This window comes from Eurosta solidaginis, chromosome 3 (assembly GCF_040869045.1).
Source record: "Eurosta solidaginis isolate ZX-2024a chromosome 3, ASM4086904v1, whole genome shotgun sequence".
Classification (NCBI taxonomy): Eukaryota; Metazoa; Arthropoda; class Insecta; order Diptera; family Tephritidae; genus Eurosta; species Eurosta solidaginis.
Window position 1 is genome coordinate 174,877,737 of NC_090321.1, and position 20,977 is coordinate 174,898,713.

Below are 20,977 nucleotides of genomic sequence, written 5' to 3' on the forward strand. Positions count from 1 at the left end.
CCCTCACTTCGGAACCGATTTTGCTTTCGGTTTAATTTTTGGATACTAGTTCGGTTGTAGTACTGACTTCAATTACGGCTCCAGGTTTTCCTTCTGGCTCTAGCCAGGAGGCTTTTGTAACAATTTCGGTTTTAGGCTGGGTCGGGTATCGGTACCTTCTATGGAAAAAGTTCAGTTTGGAATATTTCCGTTTTCAGCTCCAATATCGGTTATACTTCAGCTTTTTTTTCTTGTCATCATATGGATAATATAAATAATCCAAAAGTAAATATATATTAAGTACAACATAATTGTCTAGCAAATTTTTCTCTTCGTAAACTGTTTGTGGCCCTGATAAGAACCGTTTTTCGTAGGTATAATTGTTTAGCATATGCTGGCAATTACTGGCATATGCTGATGACATTGATATCATCGGCCTAAACACCCGCGCTGTTAGTTGTGCTTACTCCAAACAGGAAAAAGAAGTGGTAAAGATGGGTTTGATAGTGAATGAGGACGAAACGAAGTACCTGCTGTCATTGAGCAAAGAGTCAGCGCATACGCGCCTTGGCAACCACGCTACTGTTAGCAGCCACAATTTCGAAATAGTAAAAGACTTCGTTTATTTGGGATACAGAATCAACACTAGCAACATCATCAGCACCGAATTCCAGCGAAGAATCAATCTTGCCAATAAATGCTACTTTGGACTAGGTAGACAATTGAAAAGTAAAGTCCTCTCTCGGCGAACGAAAATCATACTCTATAAGTCACTTATCGTACCCGCCCTGCAATATGGGACAGAAGCATGGACCAGGTGCAGATTTCTTTGAAGGATATGTACTGCATGTCTTGAGATGTAATCGTTTTTTAATTAAAAAAGCACGGCTGTGTTGAAAATTTGAAATTGTGTCACTATACCACAGAACAAAACTTCATTTTCGGGTTCAGCGCAATTGCCGGTTGTTTTGATCCAATTTTGCTTTTGCCCCCTCATTTCGGAACCGTTTTTGCTTTCGGTTTAATTTTTGGATACTAGTTGGGTTGTAGTACTGACTTCAATTACGGTTCCGGGTTTTCCTTCTGGCTCTAGCCAGGAGGTTTTTGTAACAATTTCGGTTTTAGGCTGGATCGGGTATCGGTACCTGCTATGGAAAAAGACCGGATATCACGGACAGACCGTTAACATTCAAAAATTTAAATTCAAATTCAAAAAAAATAACGCAAAAAAAAAATACCGAACCGGAATCGACCGGTTACCACTCTGAAAATCAAATAATAAAAAAAGCTGAAAAATTAAAATAAAGAAGAAAAGGGCCGAATATATATAGGGGGCGCCGCGGGTGGTGTTGCGACGCCCGGTGCTTTGCCCACCCTCAAAATCCATGGCCACCGACGCACCTATTTTTCGGTGGCCCCTTACCTGTAGACCCTACGTGCCTTCTAAATAAATGGCGACGCCAGCATTCCCATTTTAAATACTAATTTATTTATAATTAATTTCTATTAACGTATGTAAGCAACAAAAAAAAAAAAAATACGATAATGCAGGTTTCTTAACCGGGGCTACAGCATTGTTGGAATACGAATAGCTAATTACGCTATGAAAATGTAGGGAAATGTGTGTGGGGTATAAAGTGAGAGAAAAAAAAAATTATCCAACAGATCACACTTTATTGGGCCGAAATCGAAACGAAATCTAATATGAATACTTAAGTCTGACTAAGCTCGTTCTGTTGGGGGTTCTTTTCTTTTCTCTTACTTTTGCTCGTAATATTTTAAATTATACAATTATTTATGTCTCCTCTTTTTTTTTAATCGTTATAAACGCTATGTGTGAGAAAAATATGTAATTAAATGTACTTATGTATTGTAAATATACTACCTACAAAGTAAGAATTTGGTTGAATTTTTTTTCTTTTTCATTCACAAAACACATTTTAGGACTATAGAGTTTGGATACAAATTTCGATATTTGGGGGCTCTCTTACAAAATTATTATGTGGTTGTGGTAGAACTTACTTTTGAGTGTCGCAAAATATTAATTTGGTATAATGGCATAGTATAATGAGAATAATATGTAATATGTACTAAGAAAATTTGTTATAAAAGCAATAAAGATCAAATTGTGATAGTACTATGTATTATATGCACGTATATTATTTTCTTCTGGTTGTTCGAACGATATTGCTAGCAATATTGATTCATATATATATATATATATATATATTGTATTTGTATGATATAAGAAAAAAGTTTAAATCTTTTAGCCAATTCGTGCATAATCGACCAATGGCTGCGGTCGCAAATTTTTTTTTCTAACAATTTATGGTTGAGCTCCAAAAATGGATCGCTAAAATGTTTCACGTGATAAAGACGGCTTATTATGAATAAAATTTATAGAGCTAACTTCAAATATTTTAAAGCGACAAAATATATTATTAAAATGATATAAAAAAAAGGATCTATGCCCTTTGCTGTAAAGCTAACAATTTCAAGTATTCAATAACAAAAGTTGACGGGAAAAATCGACCCTTGTTAAATGGTTCAACCGGACTGTATAAAACCCTCTAAGTACCACTTAGAAGTTTCTTTAACTACCCTGCAAAAACGCTCTCGTCATTCCACGTCATTTGACTAGCTATTATACAGTCATAGGTTATATTCCTAGTCACATTTGCATGGGCGTGGGTAAGTTTTATGACCAAATTTTTTTGTAGGGTAATTATTTTGAAGTTCATCCATGGCTGGTACTTACATGGCCGCCAGAGTACGTACCGTGGGCCTCTGCCGGCGTGGTTACTGGTGATGTTGTTGTTGCTGGTGAAGTTGTCGCTGTTGTTGGTTATGGCGCGCGGTCTTGGGCGCGCTGTGTTGGTACTGTTGGTGGTTGTTGCGCTCTGGTCCGAGGTGATCGAGTCAACCTGGTGGCCATAAAACTTCGTGTTGACATTTACGATCTGGATGACTTGGTGCTAATTTTGGCGTTCGTTGTTTACGCTGCAGTGTACTGCTGGCCCTGGAGGCGGAGGTGGTGCTGGACGCTTATCAAAAGGTGGTGGTGTACGTCGTATACGTAGAGAAAGGAATTTATCTTCGGATACCAAGGGTTTCTCATCAAAAATTTGTTTAGTGCCGTCCGAATCCGAATCGGAATCACTAGAACTTTCCTCACTAGGTGTGACTGTGAAACGCCGACCTACTACTTCAACTGGATATTCTTTACGTTGAGCTTGTGTCAACACAACACAACCGTTGTAAGGTTTATTACCACCCAAAATAGACGAGTAAAAACGAGGTTTGTCGGAATGAACTGGTCGGTAGTTTGCACTATCGACTCTTTCCTAGTTTCTGGGCATTTTCCCGTCTGTTCTTCTGGTAGTTGGGTGAAGGAATCGGCCTGCAATTCCTCGTTGCGGTCTTGTAGTTCTTCACAATACTCTCTTGAATATGTGCACAGCACGGCGAGGGTGTTTTGCGATGATTTGAATATAGTCGGGGATGTGCAGTTGATGTAAGCAATAGTGTTAATGAAGCAGGAGCTGTGCTTGACGCCTTTGCCTCTTTGGTTTATAAAATTTTCCGATTAACTGCGCAAAAGAAAAGCCAACTCTTGCTTTTTCCCGGCCGGAAAAACGTGCTATCTTTTTGCTTTTCTTTTTCTAAATTTTTCCACGTCTTCTTCGTTTTACTTGCGGCCGGAAACTCATGGCAATTTTCGCTAGTGATCGCCGGTCTTTCTTTCTTGTTTTTCGATACTTTTGTATCGCAACTTTCGCCCCATCCCCAGTCACTAGGTGTGTTCGCACGAAAACGCTCCCAAGTGGACCGTAACCGTAGACCATCACAGCAGACCGTAAAATCATGTTCAGATTACACTCTAAAACAAGTGTTTTAGCATAAAACACCTCACATAAAACAAATACGTTCACACCTTCGGTTCTTAATTTATTTTGACAGCTCCAATGCAACCATGAGGAATTTAATATTGTTGTAAGCGATTTCATTAAATTTGATAATATTGTGTGTTTGTGAATTTTATTCTAATTTGAGATGAGTGATAAAGAGAAAAAAGTGTTGGAGATATTAACCATGAAAGCACAATCAAATCCTTTGTGTTTATTTCAATATACATCGTTCGACAATGAGTATTTGAACCAGTTCAAAAAGCGGCGTGCAATGAATATCAGAAAGATGCAGTTGCTGAGAAAACAATATTTTATGTTATTGGTGGCCTCACAAAACCTTTCCTGGCAATCAAGGTCATATTGGACAAGAGTAAGCATGCTAGTGGGGGTTTGCAAAAGCATTAACACTTTTCTTTTCAAAGGCTCGATCGCAATCCTTCTGGGAAGTTGACTGCCAAGTGAATGGAGATGAGTTCTTCAAAAGCAATTTTCGCATGAAAAGAAGTGTATTTATAGAACTTTGCGATAATTTAAGAGTGTTGGAAAAGAAAGATACCCCACTAAGAAAAGCCATCTCTTTACACAAACGAGTAGCCATAGCCCTCTACGTGTTGGGATCATCGGCAGAGTATCGCACAATAGGGAACATGTTTGGAGTTGCAAAGTCCACTGTGTGTGAAATAGTACTTGAGTTTTGTACTCAGACATGGAAACATTTGAGCCTTACGTACATGCCTAGTTTTCCCTTAACGAGGGAAAAAGTATCAGAACTAGTACAAGGATTCGAAGCTATAGGATTTCCTCAGTGCATGGGAGCAATAGCTTTGTTAAATTTGGGTTACCATAGCTATGTATGTCAACGTTCTTGTTTTTAAAAATTTCAGATTGTTGTCACATTGAGATTCATCCACGTAATGAAGATGCAACTGATTATTATAATTACAAGGGATGGTATTCGACTATCCTACTTGCTTTGGTCGATGCAAGGTGTGTTCCTTTATGATTATGTTGTTTATAAAGGAAGATATACAATTTTTTGTTTCAGATACCGGTTCATTTATATTAATGTTGGCAGTCCAGGACGGTGCAATGATTCCCAAATCTTCGAGTCCTCAACATTGAAAACACAGTTGGAAAAATGTCCTTACCTGGATGAAATGCGCACACCGGTTTCCGGTGTTGATGTGCCGATTTTCATTATAGGAGACTCAGCTTTTCGTTTTAGCAAAACGTTGATGAAACCATATGCATTCCAAGTGTCTCAAAATGAAGACGAAAAAAATTTTAACTATTCTCTTTCCAAAGTGCGAAGAGTTGTTGAAAATGGCTTTGGTCACGTGAAGGCTCGTTTTCGACGAATTGGTAAGGGCATAGACAATCAAATACAAAATGCCAACATTATTATAAAGGCATGTTGTGTCCTACATAACTTTTTAAACGAAAGGAACGACAGTATTAGCGAGAAATGGATTTCCGCTTTGCAAATTGTAGAAAGAAATCGTCAATATCCACATCAAGAAATATCGGCAAACGACCGTCAAAATAATGCAGAAATAATTCGAAAAAGTTTAGCTACCCTTTTCAGTAAGTAAAAAAACTTTGAAATACTCTTGTTCAAGAAAAGGTACTTTGTTTATTCCAGTCTTATTTTTCGTATAAAAGTAAAAGTAATATTACTTAAAAACTAAAACATAATAAATTCATTTCACTAAAAATTAAATGCATATTCAAAATTAAATATTTAATAACTAAAAATTATGGTGGTCTAATTAATAATAATAGTACTCAGTAACTAAAAACAAAAAATATTCATTTCGCTAAAAAAAATTCCCAACACAAATTAATTATTTACATTACAAAAAATTATTTTATCTTTAGAATTATTTGTTTAAAAATTCAATTAATGCCTGAGTTAATTCCTTGTTATTTTGGACATACTCTTCTAAAGCTTTTGTTTTTCTTTCTTCATTTTCTAAAATTGCTTTAGTTCTTTCTTCGAATTTTTTATCGCTTTCCCTCAAATCTTTGCTACATTTTTCCATTTTTTTTTTAATTTTATCAATTTTTTCCAAAAATTTTAATTGATAATTTTTTTTTTAGCTGAACGAGTAGCCGTTGACGTGGATGGCGTGGGAGATTCACAATCCTTAGAAGGCACTGCTGATTCGTAGGTGCTTGTTTCTGGCGACTCAAGAGTGAAATCCAAGGTTTCGACATTTTCTGCAATTAAAAAACTTTTATAATTCAATAAAATAACAAAATAATTATAATAACAAATTATCAACGTCCAAATAGAAATCATTTGAGCCCTGTCTCCGTCCGTCTGTCCGTGTTCACGATAACTTGAGTAAACACGATAGCTTGAGTAAACTTGTACTGAAATTCACTTAATAAATATAAAATATCTCACCATAAATGCTGTCCTCAACAAGCCCTTCAGGATTATAACTTTTGAATGGTGCCAAAAGCTGATGCATTTCTGCATACAGTGGCCAACTTGAAGGTGCGCCGCCAGATGGTCCAATTTGTGCCTTCTCCTTCCTTTGTTAATAAATAAAATTATAAAAAATCTTGCCAAGTATTAAGACTACCAACTCACCTGTATCTGGACGTCAGGTTATGCATTTTGGATTTTATTTCTGCTGGAGTGTACACAACTCCAAGTTGTTCCAACTCCACAGCCATTTGCTCCACAATGTGGCTATTTTTCCGCACACCTCGAAGCTCTCCTACCTTACTTCGCCATATATCTATCAGAACAGCTTCAGTGCCCTCTCTCCATTGATTTCTTTTTTTGTATTGCTTTTTCTCCATTGTATTCCAAATATTTTAAATAAATTTATCACCCGAAATTAAGTTTACCACTCAAAACAAAATGACATATTAGTTATGGGACAACAGATTAATCGATTATTACCGATAAGTTCTAGTGCCGACAATGGTTTCAACTTGTTTTCAATCTAAATTTCGGCGAAAACAAGTGTTTTCAACTTATTTTATTGACAGATTTTACAAGGCGAAAACACGTGTTTTCAACTTGTTTTACTCATAAAACAAGAATGAGCCGTTAAACGAGTAAGTCTGAACATAATATAACAGTATTCATGCTATTGATCATAACAATAGCTATGATGCTCAAAAACTATATGAAGCACAAATTTAGGCAGGTAAAACCCGCCACAACTCGTATCTAACCCATTACCAGTACCAAACCAAAGCTGAGGAAGAGCGCTAAATTCAAATAAATCTCAAATAGTAAACCTAAAAATGTCACAATCGACAGAAAAAGCAACACTGCCTAAAGTGAACAGCAAATCAAAAAAAAAATTTTTTCGCATAACTCCTTTTATGGTTCCTGACAAAAATGGTCATGAAGCAATAGGAAAGTTTAGGACAGTGGAAATAGGCAAAAACTAAGAAACTTTTAAAACCAGCCCATAACAAAAAAAAAAATAATGAAGAATAGTCACAAAGAGAACCTATAAAATATAAGTGAAGCGCTATACAAATTTGCAATAAGACATGTCGCGCTCGTTTTCATCTTAGGATAGAAAAATGGTAGCGTAGGAAATACCAGAAACCTGGTTGTGGATGATAAAATTGACTTAGGACAATTACTTATCAGGCTGTACACACGTTGTACAAATGCCGCCAATCTAGGACTTGGTATTTATAAGAAAATAACAATTGTCCTAAGGGACAAATTGGTGGAAAATGATTATTTACTCGTGTAGGCAAATTTAAAATAATAAAAGTGGGTACCCAAATTCTCTAAGATCAAACAATTGCACAAACCCAAAAAGGATGTGAAAGTGACAAATCCCGGTATAAAAATAAATTCTTCATAAAAGTCATGACGGTTCTGTCTTGGTGGCCGCCGCAGAAATCGCATGACAAATAAGATCAAAGAAATAGCTGGAAAATATGAAATTATGGAAAATAAAAAAAAAAAAAAAAAGAACATTTAAAAATACGAAAATTTTTTTTTTGCACCCACTGTACCTTACACTTATCCATTAATGGAGCCACTACCAATACATAACTGCCCGCTCTTCCATCAGCAACCCCTCTATTTTTTATGCAATTATTACAGATTTACCTTATTATGAATGAAAAATGTCACTCAAAAAAAAAAAAAAATCATTTCCTTGAATAATATGCGGAATTAGTTTGATAAAATAAAATATATACATTCATTTATTGCCTAGGTCTAATAAGGCCATATTTTTACAAATTAGGAAAATAGTTTACTTTAACCCCAATAGATTAGAAACTATTAATAGAAAAATTTCTTTTTCTCTAACCCTAGGTAGATAAATAATAAAAATTATTCAATAACTTATTTACATAGAAAAAATTCGGTAGGAAAATATTTTGCATAAGTTCATAAATAATAGTAGGAACTATAAAAATAATTTAGAAAATAATGATAGGAACAATAAAGATAAGGATATAGTAGTCCATACATTCATAACTTAAAGTAAAGAATCATTCCAATTTACTCAATTTGTAAAAACATGCCGCTTTTTAAGTGAGTCGACGCTCTTAAAGACCGGCTATGCAAAAACAAATTAAAAAATTCTCTATATGTGAAAACTCAAAAATTTTTTTTTGAAAAAAGAACTACACAAAAAAAATATATATGTAAAATGTAAACATTTTTGAAAAAAAGAGGATATGCACTAAAATATAACAATAAAAATAGCAAGGTCAGCAAATCGAAAACAAATCAAACAAACTCTATCACTACAATATCAAGTAACAGTAAAATATCAAAATCATTGAAAATATGACAAAGAGTTTTACACAAATGTTCACAAAACAATTATATAACACTCTTTTTTCTAAGGCGGATGGTGTAGCATTACACGTCATACCCACTGTAATGTAGCATTATGCTTCATACCCACTGTAACACACTTGCAATAATACTCATCATAAACTCGAAATATATTTTAGTAATAATCATATTACAATATTGTCCAACATAAATTATTGAACTAACCCAGACGGTTAACCAACATCAATGGAATGCCGAATATGAGACCCATATCCATTCACAGCTAATAAATTTTGAGTATACATACAAACATACAACCCATTGTGGGAAAATACCAAAACACTCAAATTGATCTGCTGACGTTGCTAAACAACATGTACAAACCTACATGTATGGAGCCATGCATACAAATTTACATGTATACAAAGACTGTATACAAACGTACATGTATGCATACTCCATTTCCTATGTATTTTTTTTTATTTATTAGTATTAAGATATTTATGAATGTATAGGTTAAGTCAATTACTATAAAAGACAAGAATTTATTTAATAAAAAGAAGATTTAATGTCGCACCATCAAACGTGCAACGTCTTTTAATTTCTATTACTTCACTGCGGCCATCCCAATTACGACAACGAATATCAGCGGTTAAAGCGGTGAGTTCGTTCCGATACTGACTAAATATACGTATTTGTAGCCTCAACCCTGTTCTTTCATTTTTTGTTGACTCTGCAGCAACATATAGTATTAATATACAAACATATTCAAATTTAAGGCTACAACCCTAGTATAGAATCTTAACACGTAATACATACATACATGAGAGCAAGCAGCATCCACTTGTAGTAAAGTTAAAAAAGTAGACGTAACGTAAAGTTAAAGAGGTTTAATTAAATTAGAAGCAAAAAAAAAAAACAAAACAATACCAGCACTGACTGGTAAATGCAAAACAGTTTACGTTTTACTTGAACATGTAAAACGATTTCGTAAATTTTACTATAAATTTAAAAGTTCACGTTTTACCTGAACATGTAAAACGATTTCGTTAATTTTACTATAAATTTAAAAGATCACGTTTTACCTGAGCATGTAAAACGATTCCGTTAATTTTACTATAAATTTAAAAGTTTACGTTTTACTCGAATATGTAAAACGATTTCGTTGATGAGTATGATTTGCTATGAATTTAAAAGTTTACGTTTTACTTGAATATGCGAAACGATTTCTTCGAGGAGTATGATTTACCCCAAATTTATGCCCCTATTACCGTTTACAACTCAACTTAGTTGCGTTGTAATTAAAACAACTCAACTTTAAGACAACTCAACTCCTGTTTGGTATTACGAATTACAACTTATTTCAGTTGAAATTGAATTGAGTTGCCAACTTCAGAAAGTGATGATTTGACAGATAAATAAACAGCTGATCAATTTATGGCAGAAATTTAAGCATTTTCAAATGTGATTTTTTTTATTAATATTATATGAAATCTATTTTATAATGACAAAAATGTTGGTGATTGACATTTCGCGAATACGGAAAACATTCGCGTGATCATTCCAATCCCTTGGAACTACCAAGCACCAAGTAAGAAAATGTTTAAGTGACAAACAAATAATGAGTTTCATATGAAGTTATTTTGCAGATTTGAAAGGAAGCATTTTACTCAGTACTAAACAAAATTAAGGACCATTTCCGCATACGCGTTCGTATTTTAAAATTATGCGCCATACTCCGATTCCTTGCTGACCGCAGCTATCAAATATGATGTGGAAATGATTTTGGTGTTGGACTGGTTTTAGATATTATTGAGGAGAATATTTGTGTGAAGTAGATTAAAACCCCAACAGAAAAAACTGTATTTTACTCAAATAGGATTCCCAGGAGTAGTGATAAGTATCAATGGGACTCGCATATTTATTTCACCTATTTTGGCTGCATCCGAACTGCGGCCAGCCTCGTCCAACTAAAGTCAAAAAGTTATTCAATGTAATTCGTTTAAACGTTGTTTTTTCTAGAAATGTGTACAAAATTGTTGATTATTGTTTGATTAAAAAAGGTTTAACTACCGGCTTTAAATGTTTTGCTTTTTTTTGGTAACGTTTTATAAGCCCGTGCACCATCTAACTCTTATCAAAGGTGGTATCAAAAGACGGGTTTCCATCTCCGTTTTTAGGATTCGAGAGCGGAAATTAAAAATTTTATTTCTTTTGAAAGATATTTATAAAGACCCACAAAATGGCCCGAGAGGGTACGAAATATGAGGCCCGTTCCACAGTTTTTTTGCACAGAACATCTTTCTGCGTTGGCGGCCTTGGGCCGCGATTCGTAAAAATAACTCTGGTTGGGTCCAACACCTTTCTGCATAGCTGTGTACAAAAAATCTGGCAAAATACAACAACCACATGAAATTAGATTTTATTAGAAATAAAATTTTTAATTTTTGTGGTAATTCTTTACGACAGCATGACACTGCTAATACGTGTCCAAAAATATCGAGAGAGGTATTAAACGATGCGTCTTGGCATCAGTATTAATAATCCGAAGGCGGAAAATAAAAATTTTAACTCCTTCAAAAGATATTAAACAAAAACCGAAAAAAGACAACAACATTACAACAACCACATGAAAATCGCCAACTTCAACTACAAATATCTCCGGACAAGAGATAAAATGTTTCTTTTCCGCTTTCGGATTATTGTTCTCGAGATTAATACGCGTCTCGATATTTTTGGACGCGTATTAGCAGTGCCATGCTGTCGCAAAGAATTACAATTTTTGTTTTCGGATTCTTAAATCGGGTGTCGAAACGTGTCTTTTGATATCAACTTTGAACATCTTTGTTAAAAATTAGGTGGTGAACCGTCTTCTAAAACGTAACATTTTTTCAAAACAACTGCAAAATTGCATGAGACAACTGCTAGTAAGCAGTTGTAAGATTTTGACGTCTTTGACAACTACACCAACACAAGGATGTAAACGGCAATGCCACAAAAAGTTGTAAGACTAGACAACTCAACCGAAATTTTTTTTGACAGGTTGAGTTGTAATCTGTAATACCAAATTGCGAAATTTCAACTCAACCAGAGTTGAGTTGTAAACGGTAATAGGGGCATTAATCTCAATTGCTTGTATAACCAATTTTTTTAGTACGTATTACATATTAGTGTCCTTATACTATGCGTTATACCAAATTGATATTTTGTTAAACTCAAAAATAAGTTCTACTACAACAACATAACAATTTTGTAAGGGGGCCCCAATTATCGGAATTTGTATCCAAACTTTATAGCCCTAAAATATGTTTTGTGAATAAAAAAAAAAAAAAGGCATCTAACCGAATTTTTACTTTGTATGTAGTATATCTACTATTCATAAGCACATTTAGTTTTTTTTTTTTTCTCACACCAAGCGTTATAACCCCCCCCCCCCCCCCCCCCCCCCTTATCAAAAAAAAAAGGGGTTGACATAAATATAGGTATAGCTTGAAATATTACGAGCAAAAGTAAGAGAAAATAAAGGAACCCGCAACAGGACAAACTTAGCCAGACTTAAATATTCATATTAGATTTCGTTTTCAATTTCGGCCCAATGAAGTGGGAACTGTTGGATCATTTTTTTTCTCTCCCTTTATATACTACACGCACTTACATTCACTTTCATAGCGTAATTAGCTGCTCGTAGTTCAACATTTTTTTTCTCGTTCTGAAGTTGTCATGGGACGATGCTATAAGCAGCCTTGTTTTGGCTTTGGAGCCTAGGCGGTAACCCTGGTTAAGAAACCTGTACTATCAAAAATTTTTTTTGTAGCATACATACGCTAATAATAATGAAATATGAATAAACTTTGTAAATAAAATGGGAATGCTGGTGTTCTGGCTCATTTAGAAAGCACGTAGGGTTACCAGGTAAGGGGCCACCGAAATTTTAGGTGCGTCGGTGGCCATGGATTTTGAGGGTGGGATATGCACCGGGCGTCGCAACAACACCCGCGGCGCCCTCAAGTTATATTCGGCCCTTTTCTTCTTTCATTTTAACTTTTCAGCTTTTTTTGGTTCTTTTAATTTTCAGCCCTTTTTTTCAATTTTTATTTTTCAGCACTTTTTTTTGAATTTCAGCGTTAGTAACCGGCCATGTCCGGTTCGGTAAATTTTTTTGCGTTTAGTTTTTTTTTGAATTTGAATAAAAATTTTTGAATGTTTAACGGTCTGTCCGTGACATCCGGTTCGACCGGATGTTGTTTTAGTTTGAATTTATAAGCGTTTTGAGTCGGTCTCTGCGCTTCTGTCAAGGTTTTTTGATTTTGACAGCTTTCAGTTTTGATAGGCATGATAGGAACTTTTTTCTGTTTATGGCGCAGGAATAGTAAGGTTGGCAAGGACCCGCCCCAGCCGACAATGACTAGCCACTGTGCACCAACACATCATGCCGACCGCCTTCCTTACTGCTTCCACCGATAATGCGATTCCATAACAAGGTAGAGGGCGGACCCCACTCCGTTAGAAGGACCAGGTGGAAAACGATTTAAACTCCCTTGGTGTGACCAATTGGCGCCGGTTGGCGGAGCAAAGGAGTGACTGGCGCGCCTTGTTGGACGGCCATAACCGTTTAGACGGTTAAGCGCCAAATAAGTAATTGTTTAGCAAATTTTTTCTCTTTGTTGACTAGTGGTGGCCCTGATAAGGACTGTTTTTCGTATATTTGTGTAACATATTTTTGCTCTTTGTAAACTAATGGTATTCTTTGTAAACTAACCCAGACTATAAGGGCACAGGCCTGAAAATGGAGCAAATTAGGTCATTTTGGGGAAGCTGAACGCCACAAGGTTTTTCCAATTTTTTCCTATTCCTTGATCTTTAATTCGTAACTTTAGCTCACAACTGCAAAAACTCGTCCAAAAATATCGGGAGAGGTGTAAAAAGATGCGTTTTGGACTCAGGACGACGAATCCGAAAGCGAAACTTAAAAATTTTATTTCTGTCAAAAAATATTCCCGAAAAACTGAAAAATGGCCCGGAGCGCTCCGAAACCGGGGGTGGAATCCATAGTATTTTTGCGCAGAACACCTTTCTGCATTGACGGCCTTCGGCCGCGCTTATAAGAAATTACCTGGGAGACCAAATCTATATCCGCGCAAAACACGTTTACCCACAGTTCTTTTTGTGGGTAAACCCTCAAAATTACACAACCACATGAAAATTTTCAATTTTGTTTGTTTAATATAACTGGAAAGGAATAAAATTTTCAATTTCCGTTTTCGGTTCGTGGTCCTGGGTCCAAAGCGCGTGTTTTGACACCTCTCCCGATATTTTTGGACGAGTTTTAGTAGTTGTGAGCTAAACTAAAAAATTACCCCTTGCGGGACTGTGAAAAGCTTCACACCCGCTTTCTCCCTTCTAACGTTGCACAAACAACACTTTCCAATTTTTTATTACACAGAAAGCATAAGAATATTCCTTTTTTTTACAAAAATTTGCAAAGCATTTAAAAAACTGCGTAGTAATAAATTTTCACATTAAAAGTAAATAAACAAAAAATGTAAACATAAACAAAGTTTGACATTTTATAACAACTTCGATTGAAAAAACTTGTAAAATGCAACTCTGGTGCTTTTACCTGGTTATTGTACCATGCAAACATGGTTCAGTTATGTACAGGTTGGCTCATCTCATCAGCTTATTTTATTTATGTCATTGCATGGTCGAAGGGATTGTCAAAAGGAGATGGCAAACTGAAACCAACACATTGGCAACATTTTACTAATGCGGCAGTTACTCACGAACGTACGTACCAAAAACGTGTCAGCTGACACAACCTATCTTATGAGTGTGCAATGTAAACGAAAACTCACCGACGTGGAACGCCCGTACGTACGTAGCCCGGAACGTAGAAATCAAAACAATTTTGATTTTTTCCGTAAGAACGTGTCAGCTGATCGCTCTCTCACTAGACAGAGTTGCCTAGTAAACTTTTGTACGCTAATTTTTGACCGTTTGCAATTTTATGCAAAAACGCCTAATTAAAGTTTGAAAAATTGTGAAAATAATTCGAAATAATTATGTAAAAGTGCTGATTATAAATATTTTATCTATTTATACTTATTTAATATGTATTCCGGCCTTTTACAATATCAAAAATTAAATTGGAAAAAGTTGATGTTTCCATAAGCATGCATGCAAAATGGTCAATGGCAACAGTGATTATCTGTAAACAATACACACACAAATATGTTATGTACATGTACACAGACGCACACATTGATTCCTACGGGCTTGAGAGTTCGGTCAAACGTGCTTCGTACGACAAACGTCCTTACGTACGGCACACGTCGGTGGGTAACTGCCACATAACACATACAAAAACTGCTAAGTTTTATGTTTCCATTCCATACCATTCGCACCAACACCAATACACAGATTTTGACAGTTTGAACAGACATATTTTGTTGCTTTACAGATGAGCCAACCTGTATATAGTTGAACCATGCATGCAAAGGAGTATTGTTAGAGTACTCCAACATGAAGATAATGGAACACGTAATCCAACAATTTTTGCAGGGAAGGCGTTGTATCAAGGCGAATTCAGTACCCAACAGCTGATTGCTTCTTCTTGATTATTTTCCATATAAGAGCCTCCTGCGATTTACAACCAGATTGACTGAATTTTGTGTGTGTTAGTGCAGTCGGGTGGCTTCGTGACACACGTATTTGTTGTCGGCTACACGTTGATGAAAATCAAAAATTTTTGATTTTTTCATTTGACGCTTGCTTATTTGATAGTCGCGGGGTCTGATTGACAAAACAGCAGTGTTGTATTTAGTTTGTGCCGACATTCAAAATGAACAAGTGCGCGGAAGAACAGCAATTTATATTAAAATTTATTGAAAATTATCACGGTTTACCAGCTTTATGGAATGTAAAGCTTTTATTATTTTTTAATAAAATTCTTATTAATTTTTTTATTATTTAATAAAACTTCTGTAGTTGCAAGTAAAAAAAAGTCATCATCCGATGACGACATATTCACGTCCGAACGCTACGGTTTCTCAGTGCAAATGTTGATTGATGGCTTTTTATTTGATAGTCGCGGGGCAAGCGTCAAATACCCGACACGCACACATACAAAAATTCAGTCAATCTACTTGTAAATCGCAGGACGCTCTAACGCCTGGTACTGCAATATGTCAGTTAATCGAAATCAATGAAAATTTTCTTTTGACTTGACATTCTTCTGCACGGCGAATTGGTTGAATTATTTTATTTTTTTTTGTTAGGGGTTTAAGTTACTCCCGCACCGTGGCTAGGGAGGTCGATTATAAATCGAATTATTTGGCCCATTCAATGAATTAAAGCGCCATCACCAATTATGAGAATTTTCTCTATTTTATTTCAATATGTGGCGTGTTGCCATGAGTTTTTTATTCCGTTATGTTCACTGTTCCGTTATTTTCACTGTTCTGTTAGTTCACTTTCAATTTTGTATTTTAATTCAATATGTGGCGTGTTGTCCTCCGTTTTTTTCCGTTATTTTCACTTATGACTTGATTGTTCTTTTTTTTTTGTTTTGTTCCGCTATGTTCGTTTTTTCTTTCTTCACTTCTTTTTAATTTTATTTTCACGTTATGTGGCGTCACGCCATTAGAATACTTCCTGTTGGGAGTGCAAAAGCTTTCCCTAACTCTAGTTTAGGGAAGCATTGCACATCACAACTCCGCCAATTCACCAGAATGGTGTGCATGTGCCACCCTTAGGTCCATTATAGATTTCGGCTCAACCAATTCAAGCCCCAATTTATGTGGTTGAGCCGAGGCAAGCACTGCACTTCCACTCCGGTGAAAGGACAAGAACGGAATGCGATTGGTTGAATTAGTTTTGCCACCACCTGGTATGGATTCGCCCAAGGCCTTCACATTCTTTTGCACAGCGAATTGATTGAATTCGCTTTGCCACCACCTGTACAGATTCGCCTTGCGTTGGATGGAAAATAATCAAGAAGAAATCAGCTGTTGGAATAACAACACCTGCAAGGCGAATTCATACAGGTGGTGTTATCCCATCAGCTGATTGCTTCTTCTTGATAATTTTCCATACAAAGCCTTGTACAACAAAATGTCAGTTAATCGAAATCTATAAAAATTTTCTTTTGACTTGACATTCATCTTCACGGAGAATTGATTGAATTCGCTTTGCCACCACCTGGTATAGATTCGCCTTGAACACCTGGTACTGAATTCGCCTTGCTAATTAATAGCGAAGAGAATATTTCAGAACTACCCTGCAAAATCGTTGGACCATGTGGTCCATTGGAGTACTTACCATTCTACTCCACTGTAATGCAGCGATGGACCAACTCATGTTTCTACACGAACATGTTCTAAGCCGATCATTGCTCGTTTTTAACTATTGTAATCACTACACGATGTTTATTGGACTGTGGGTACTCCATGGATTACTCTGATGTAATGCGGAGCTGGAGTATATGGTCCGGTCGTAGGACATCGCAATGTTAATTGGACCATATTTTTTTTATGAATTGTGGTTAATTTTGGAGCACTCGCTTGGTCCATAGCGAGTACTCCATACATGCATGCATGGATTACTCGCGATTTTGCAGGGTATGTAGACAGTAGTAAAGGGCCAATTAATAGTGACTTATAACCATAAAACCATAACCAGAATGATGTTGTTGTTGATCGAACCTACCATATGGAAATCAATGTAATGGATTAACGGTGCCATACCATAACGCTAACGCCATAACCATATCATAGCCAACCAATTGGTTTCTGGTTTCTTGCCATATCCATAACCTAAAAATATTTGAGTTGGTGCATTTAATAACTTTTTGTAGATTTTAATCATTGTTTTGGATACGTTATGCCTAACAGACTTATTATTTGTGATTTTTTGCGTTTTCTCCATTTTTATGAAATTTTCACAATTTTTAGGTTCAGGCACCATTGGAGATGGTTATGGATATGGGTATGGTTACGACTATGGCGTATGGTGTGGCGTATGGTGGTACATGTACCATTGGAACACGAGGTATATGAATTCGCCTTGGCTACGTCATTGAACGTACCGTGTGGAAATAAATAAAAAAGTAAAAATTAACCAATAAAACCGGGATACGTGGAACAACTTTAATGCGCTCGATATCCGGTATTTACACAGCATTTGTTTATTATTTCCAGGAATAACGTGTCTTACATTTATAGCTTTCGAGTTATGTATGAACGGTTACCGTTTTCAGTTTGGAACAAATCATAGAACAGAAATCAAATATAATGAAAGCTAAAATATTGAGGCTTGGATGCTTCTTGGTACTTTGGTGCGTTGCCGAAGGATTCACATCAGCTGACGTCAAATGCTACGGTAATTAACACTTGTATAATTATTACTTGTAATACAAAATATAATAAGCATAAAATTCGTCTAGTTTGTAAGGCGACAGTGCATGAACTGGAAGCTGAAATCGCCAAGGTAGATCCAAGGAAAAAGGTAGATGTAGGTGGCTTCCGATTGGATCCCCAAGGAAATTCTATTACTAAAACTGTAAAACTAGTCGAATCTGAGATGTTCCTGACCGAATTAATGGAAAAAATTTGTAAGTAATGAGTTGCACTACTTTTTTTAACAACTTTAAACTAACGCAAAGATTTTTATATAACAGGTGATAAAATGGAAGATTATGTCAAAGCAACCTATAAAAGCAATGGTAAATTCACTCTACTTAAAATGATTGTTGATGGAAAGATGAATAGCGAATCTGGGCTCGTCGACTTCGTGCAAGATGGAGATTTAAATAAAAGTGTTGGTCACTATGTAAGTGGGCTAAATATTTTTGATTTGAAAATACAAAACCATTTTATTGCATTTATTTATCTAGTGCTTGGAAATACTTGACGAACATGATAAAATATTCCTAGATGCCTTCCAACAGTCAACATTTCCAGAGGATTTAGATTCTCAAATTTGCGCCGCTCAAGCTAAATTATGTCCGTATGAGCCTGTTCAAGAAGAGTACGAGTTCGAAGATAAGGATGAATTGTGATAGCGGTAGTTAAATTTTCTAGCTAAAAAATAGTTTTTCTAAAAGTTAGTATTTATTTTTTATTAAACATCCTTAATGTGACGAATTTATGCAAATCATGCATTTGTTCATTTGTTGCTTTAATATAAATAATGCACTAATGGCCTTTTACTAAAGACCACCATATAACCGCCCATGGAGCGCCTATACCGCTACCGAAGAAAAGTGTCATAATCAGTGTTATTCTTCCTTTGCTAGCATTCAAATTCATCGGGAAAATCTGCAAAAGTAATACTGTTATAACTAATATTTAATAGAAAAAACGTGCGACTTACTTCACCTGGGCAACCGGGTCTACCTCCAGGGCCCACAATACTGGTAGAAAAATTACGCAAACCGCGAGCAAACAAACGCATTCTTCCAGACATATTTGAGTCGTTATTAATTAAATGAGGAAATGAATGTCGCCAACTTTATTTGAAAAAAAAGTCCAATGACATGAAAATCTTTGACAACGTGGTAACGTGAAAAGTTTTGAACGGAGTTCATCAAACGAATACAATACCATTGTGTACCATACTAATCCACAATGGATCATTGTTTGTATCTTTATTACGGAAATTATAGCGACGAGAAACTGCCGTGGATGTTGACACTATTTGTCGCGATCATCTGGCGGCGTATTGTGTGATTCTAGTTGTTGCAACAGTGCTTCGCCCCATCCAATAGGTGATATCACACAAACATTTTCAGCAATATTCTTTATCGAAAGTCAACGGAAACTTTGATGTTGTTGTTGTTGTTGTAGCAATGCTCGCCCCACCTAATAGCCGCGACCGATCACAAATTGTCATCAATATCCTCTAACGGGAGTCCAAGGAAACTTGCCGTTTCAACAGGGGTGGACCATAAGGAAAGGGTTGTTAGAGGCGTTGGTTCCACATTACAATTAAAGAGATGGTTGGTGTCATGTGGGGACACATTGCAAGCAGGGCATACATTTTGTATGTCGGGGTTGATTCTGGATAGGTAAGAGTTTAACCTGTTACCGTATCCAGAACGAAGTTGAGCAAGAGTGACACGCGTTTCCCTGGGGAGTATGCGTTCCTCTTCTGCGAGTTCTGGATATTTTTCTTCAAGTACTGGATTCATCGGGCAATTCCCGACATAAAGGTCCGACTCCTGTCTATGGAGTTCACCAAGGACCTGCTTGTGTTTTTCCGCTTCATACGGCTGGGTTCTCAGGTGCCGTATTTCCTCAAAATGCTTACGGAGATGACTCCTTAGGCCCCTAGGCGGTGCTGGTTCGTCAATCAGATGTCTGTTGGGATGCCCAGGTTTCTGGGTATTCAACAGAAACTGTTTGGTCAGCATCTCATTTCTCTCCCTGATGGGGAGTATTCTCGCCTCATTATGCAGATGGTGTTCTGGGGACATAAGAAGACAGCCCGTGGCGATTCTGAGAGCAGTATTTTGGCAGGCCTGTAGTTTCTTCCAGTGGGTGGTTTTTAGGCTTGGCGACCATATGGGTGACGCGTAGCACGTAATCGGCTGGCTAATTGCTTTGTATGTGGTCAAGAGCGTTTTTTATCTTTTCCCCAGGTACTGCCAGCAAGGGATTTGAGGATTTTATTACGGCTCTGAATTCTTGGAACAATTGCGGTTGCGTGCGCACCAAAATGTAGATCCTGATCAAACGTCACACCCAAGATTTTGGGGTGTAGGACAGTCGGTAGCGTAGTGCCATCGACGTGGATGTTCAATAAGGTTGACATTTGGGGCGCCCATGTTGTAAATAAGGTCGCGGAAGATTTAGTCGGTGACAATGCCAGGTTTCGCGAGGCGAAAAAACTGGAGAGATCAGGGAGATAGCCGTTTATTTTATTGCATAGTTCATCGATCTTTGGGCCTAGCCCTGTGGCCATTATTGTGCAGTCATCGGCGTAGGAAACGATTGTGACTCCTTCCGGTGGTGAAGGTAGCTTAGATATGTAGAAATTAAACAAAAGCGGGGATAGGACACCACCCTGTGGCACCCCTTGTTTAATTCTCCTTTGTTTTGATGTTTCGTTTCTGAATTGCACCGATGCCTGCCGACCACCCAAATAATTTGCGGTCCACCTTTTAAGACATGGGGGAAGGGTAGACCCTTCCAGGTCTTGCAGTAACGAGCCATGGTTGACCGTATCAAAATCTTTTGATAGGTCTAACGCTACGAGTACTGTTCTATGGTGGGGATATTGATTCAAACCGCAATTTATCTGGGTGCTAATG

The 20,977-nt window shown here is 36.6% G+C and overlaps 3 protein-coding genes and 2 long non-coding RNA genes across 6 annotated transcripts in view; 3 read left to right on the forward strand and 2 right to left on the reverse strand.

The window, feature by feature from the left end:
- Window positions 1–20,977, forward strand: part of LOC137244642 (cell division cycle 5-related protein-like) — a 110,944-nt gene that overhangs the window by 15,979 nt on the left and 73,988 nt on the right. The gene's annotated exons all lie outside the window — the stretch shown is intronic.
- On the forward strand, window positions 3,837–6,178 carry LOC137246790 (putative nuclease HARBI1). The gene is made up of 5 exons (XM_067777800.1): window positions 3,837–4,257; window positions 4,310–4,724; window positions 4,772–4,874; window positions 4,933–5,471; window positions 5,988–6,178. The coding sequence occupies exons 1-5, from the start codon at window positions 4,033–4,035 to the stop codon at window positions 6,056–6,058; spliced, it is 1,353 nt and encodes a 450-aa protein (XP_067633901.1). The 5' UTR covers window positions 3,837–4,032; the 3' UTR covers window positions 6,059–6,178.
- On the reverse strand, window positions 5,493–7,333 carry LOC137246792 (uncharacterized). Its single transcript, XR_010951698.1, has 3 exons — window positions 6,487–7,333; window positions 6,298–6,418; window positions 5,493–6,107 (listed from the first exon to the last, which is right to left on the reverse strand). It is a non-coding gene; the product is annotated as an uncharacterized lncRNA (long non-coding RNA).
- Window positions 17,731–18,819, forward strand: sel (canopy family protein seele). 2 transcript variants are annotated; one of them, XM_067777801.1, is made up of 5 exons: window positions 17,731–17,832; window positions 17,889–18,045; window positions 18,110–18,277; window positions 18,344–18,495; window positions 18,560–18,819. In XM_067777801.1, the coding sequence occupies exons 2-5, from the start codon at window positions 17,958–17,960 to the stop codon at window positions 18,722–18,724; spliced, it is 573 nt and encodes a 190-aa protein (XP_067633902.1). In that variant the 5' UTR covers window positions 17,731–17,832; window positions 17,889–17,957; the 3' UTR covers window positions 18,725–18,819. The 2 variants fall into 2 exon arrangements, with proteins under 2 accessions (XP_067633902.1, XP_067633903.1); XM_067777802.1 differs by having other exon boundaries at window positions 17,815–18,045.
- LOC137246794 (uncharacterized) lies at window positions 18,659–19,384 on the reverse strand. Its single transcript, XR_010951699.1, has 2 exons — window positions 19,039–19,384; window positions 18,659–18,983 (listed from the first exon to the last, which is right to left on the reverse strand). It is a non-coding gene; the product is annotated as an uncharacterized lncRNA (long non-coding RNA).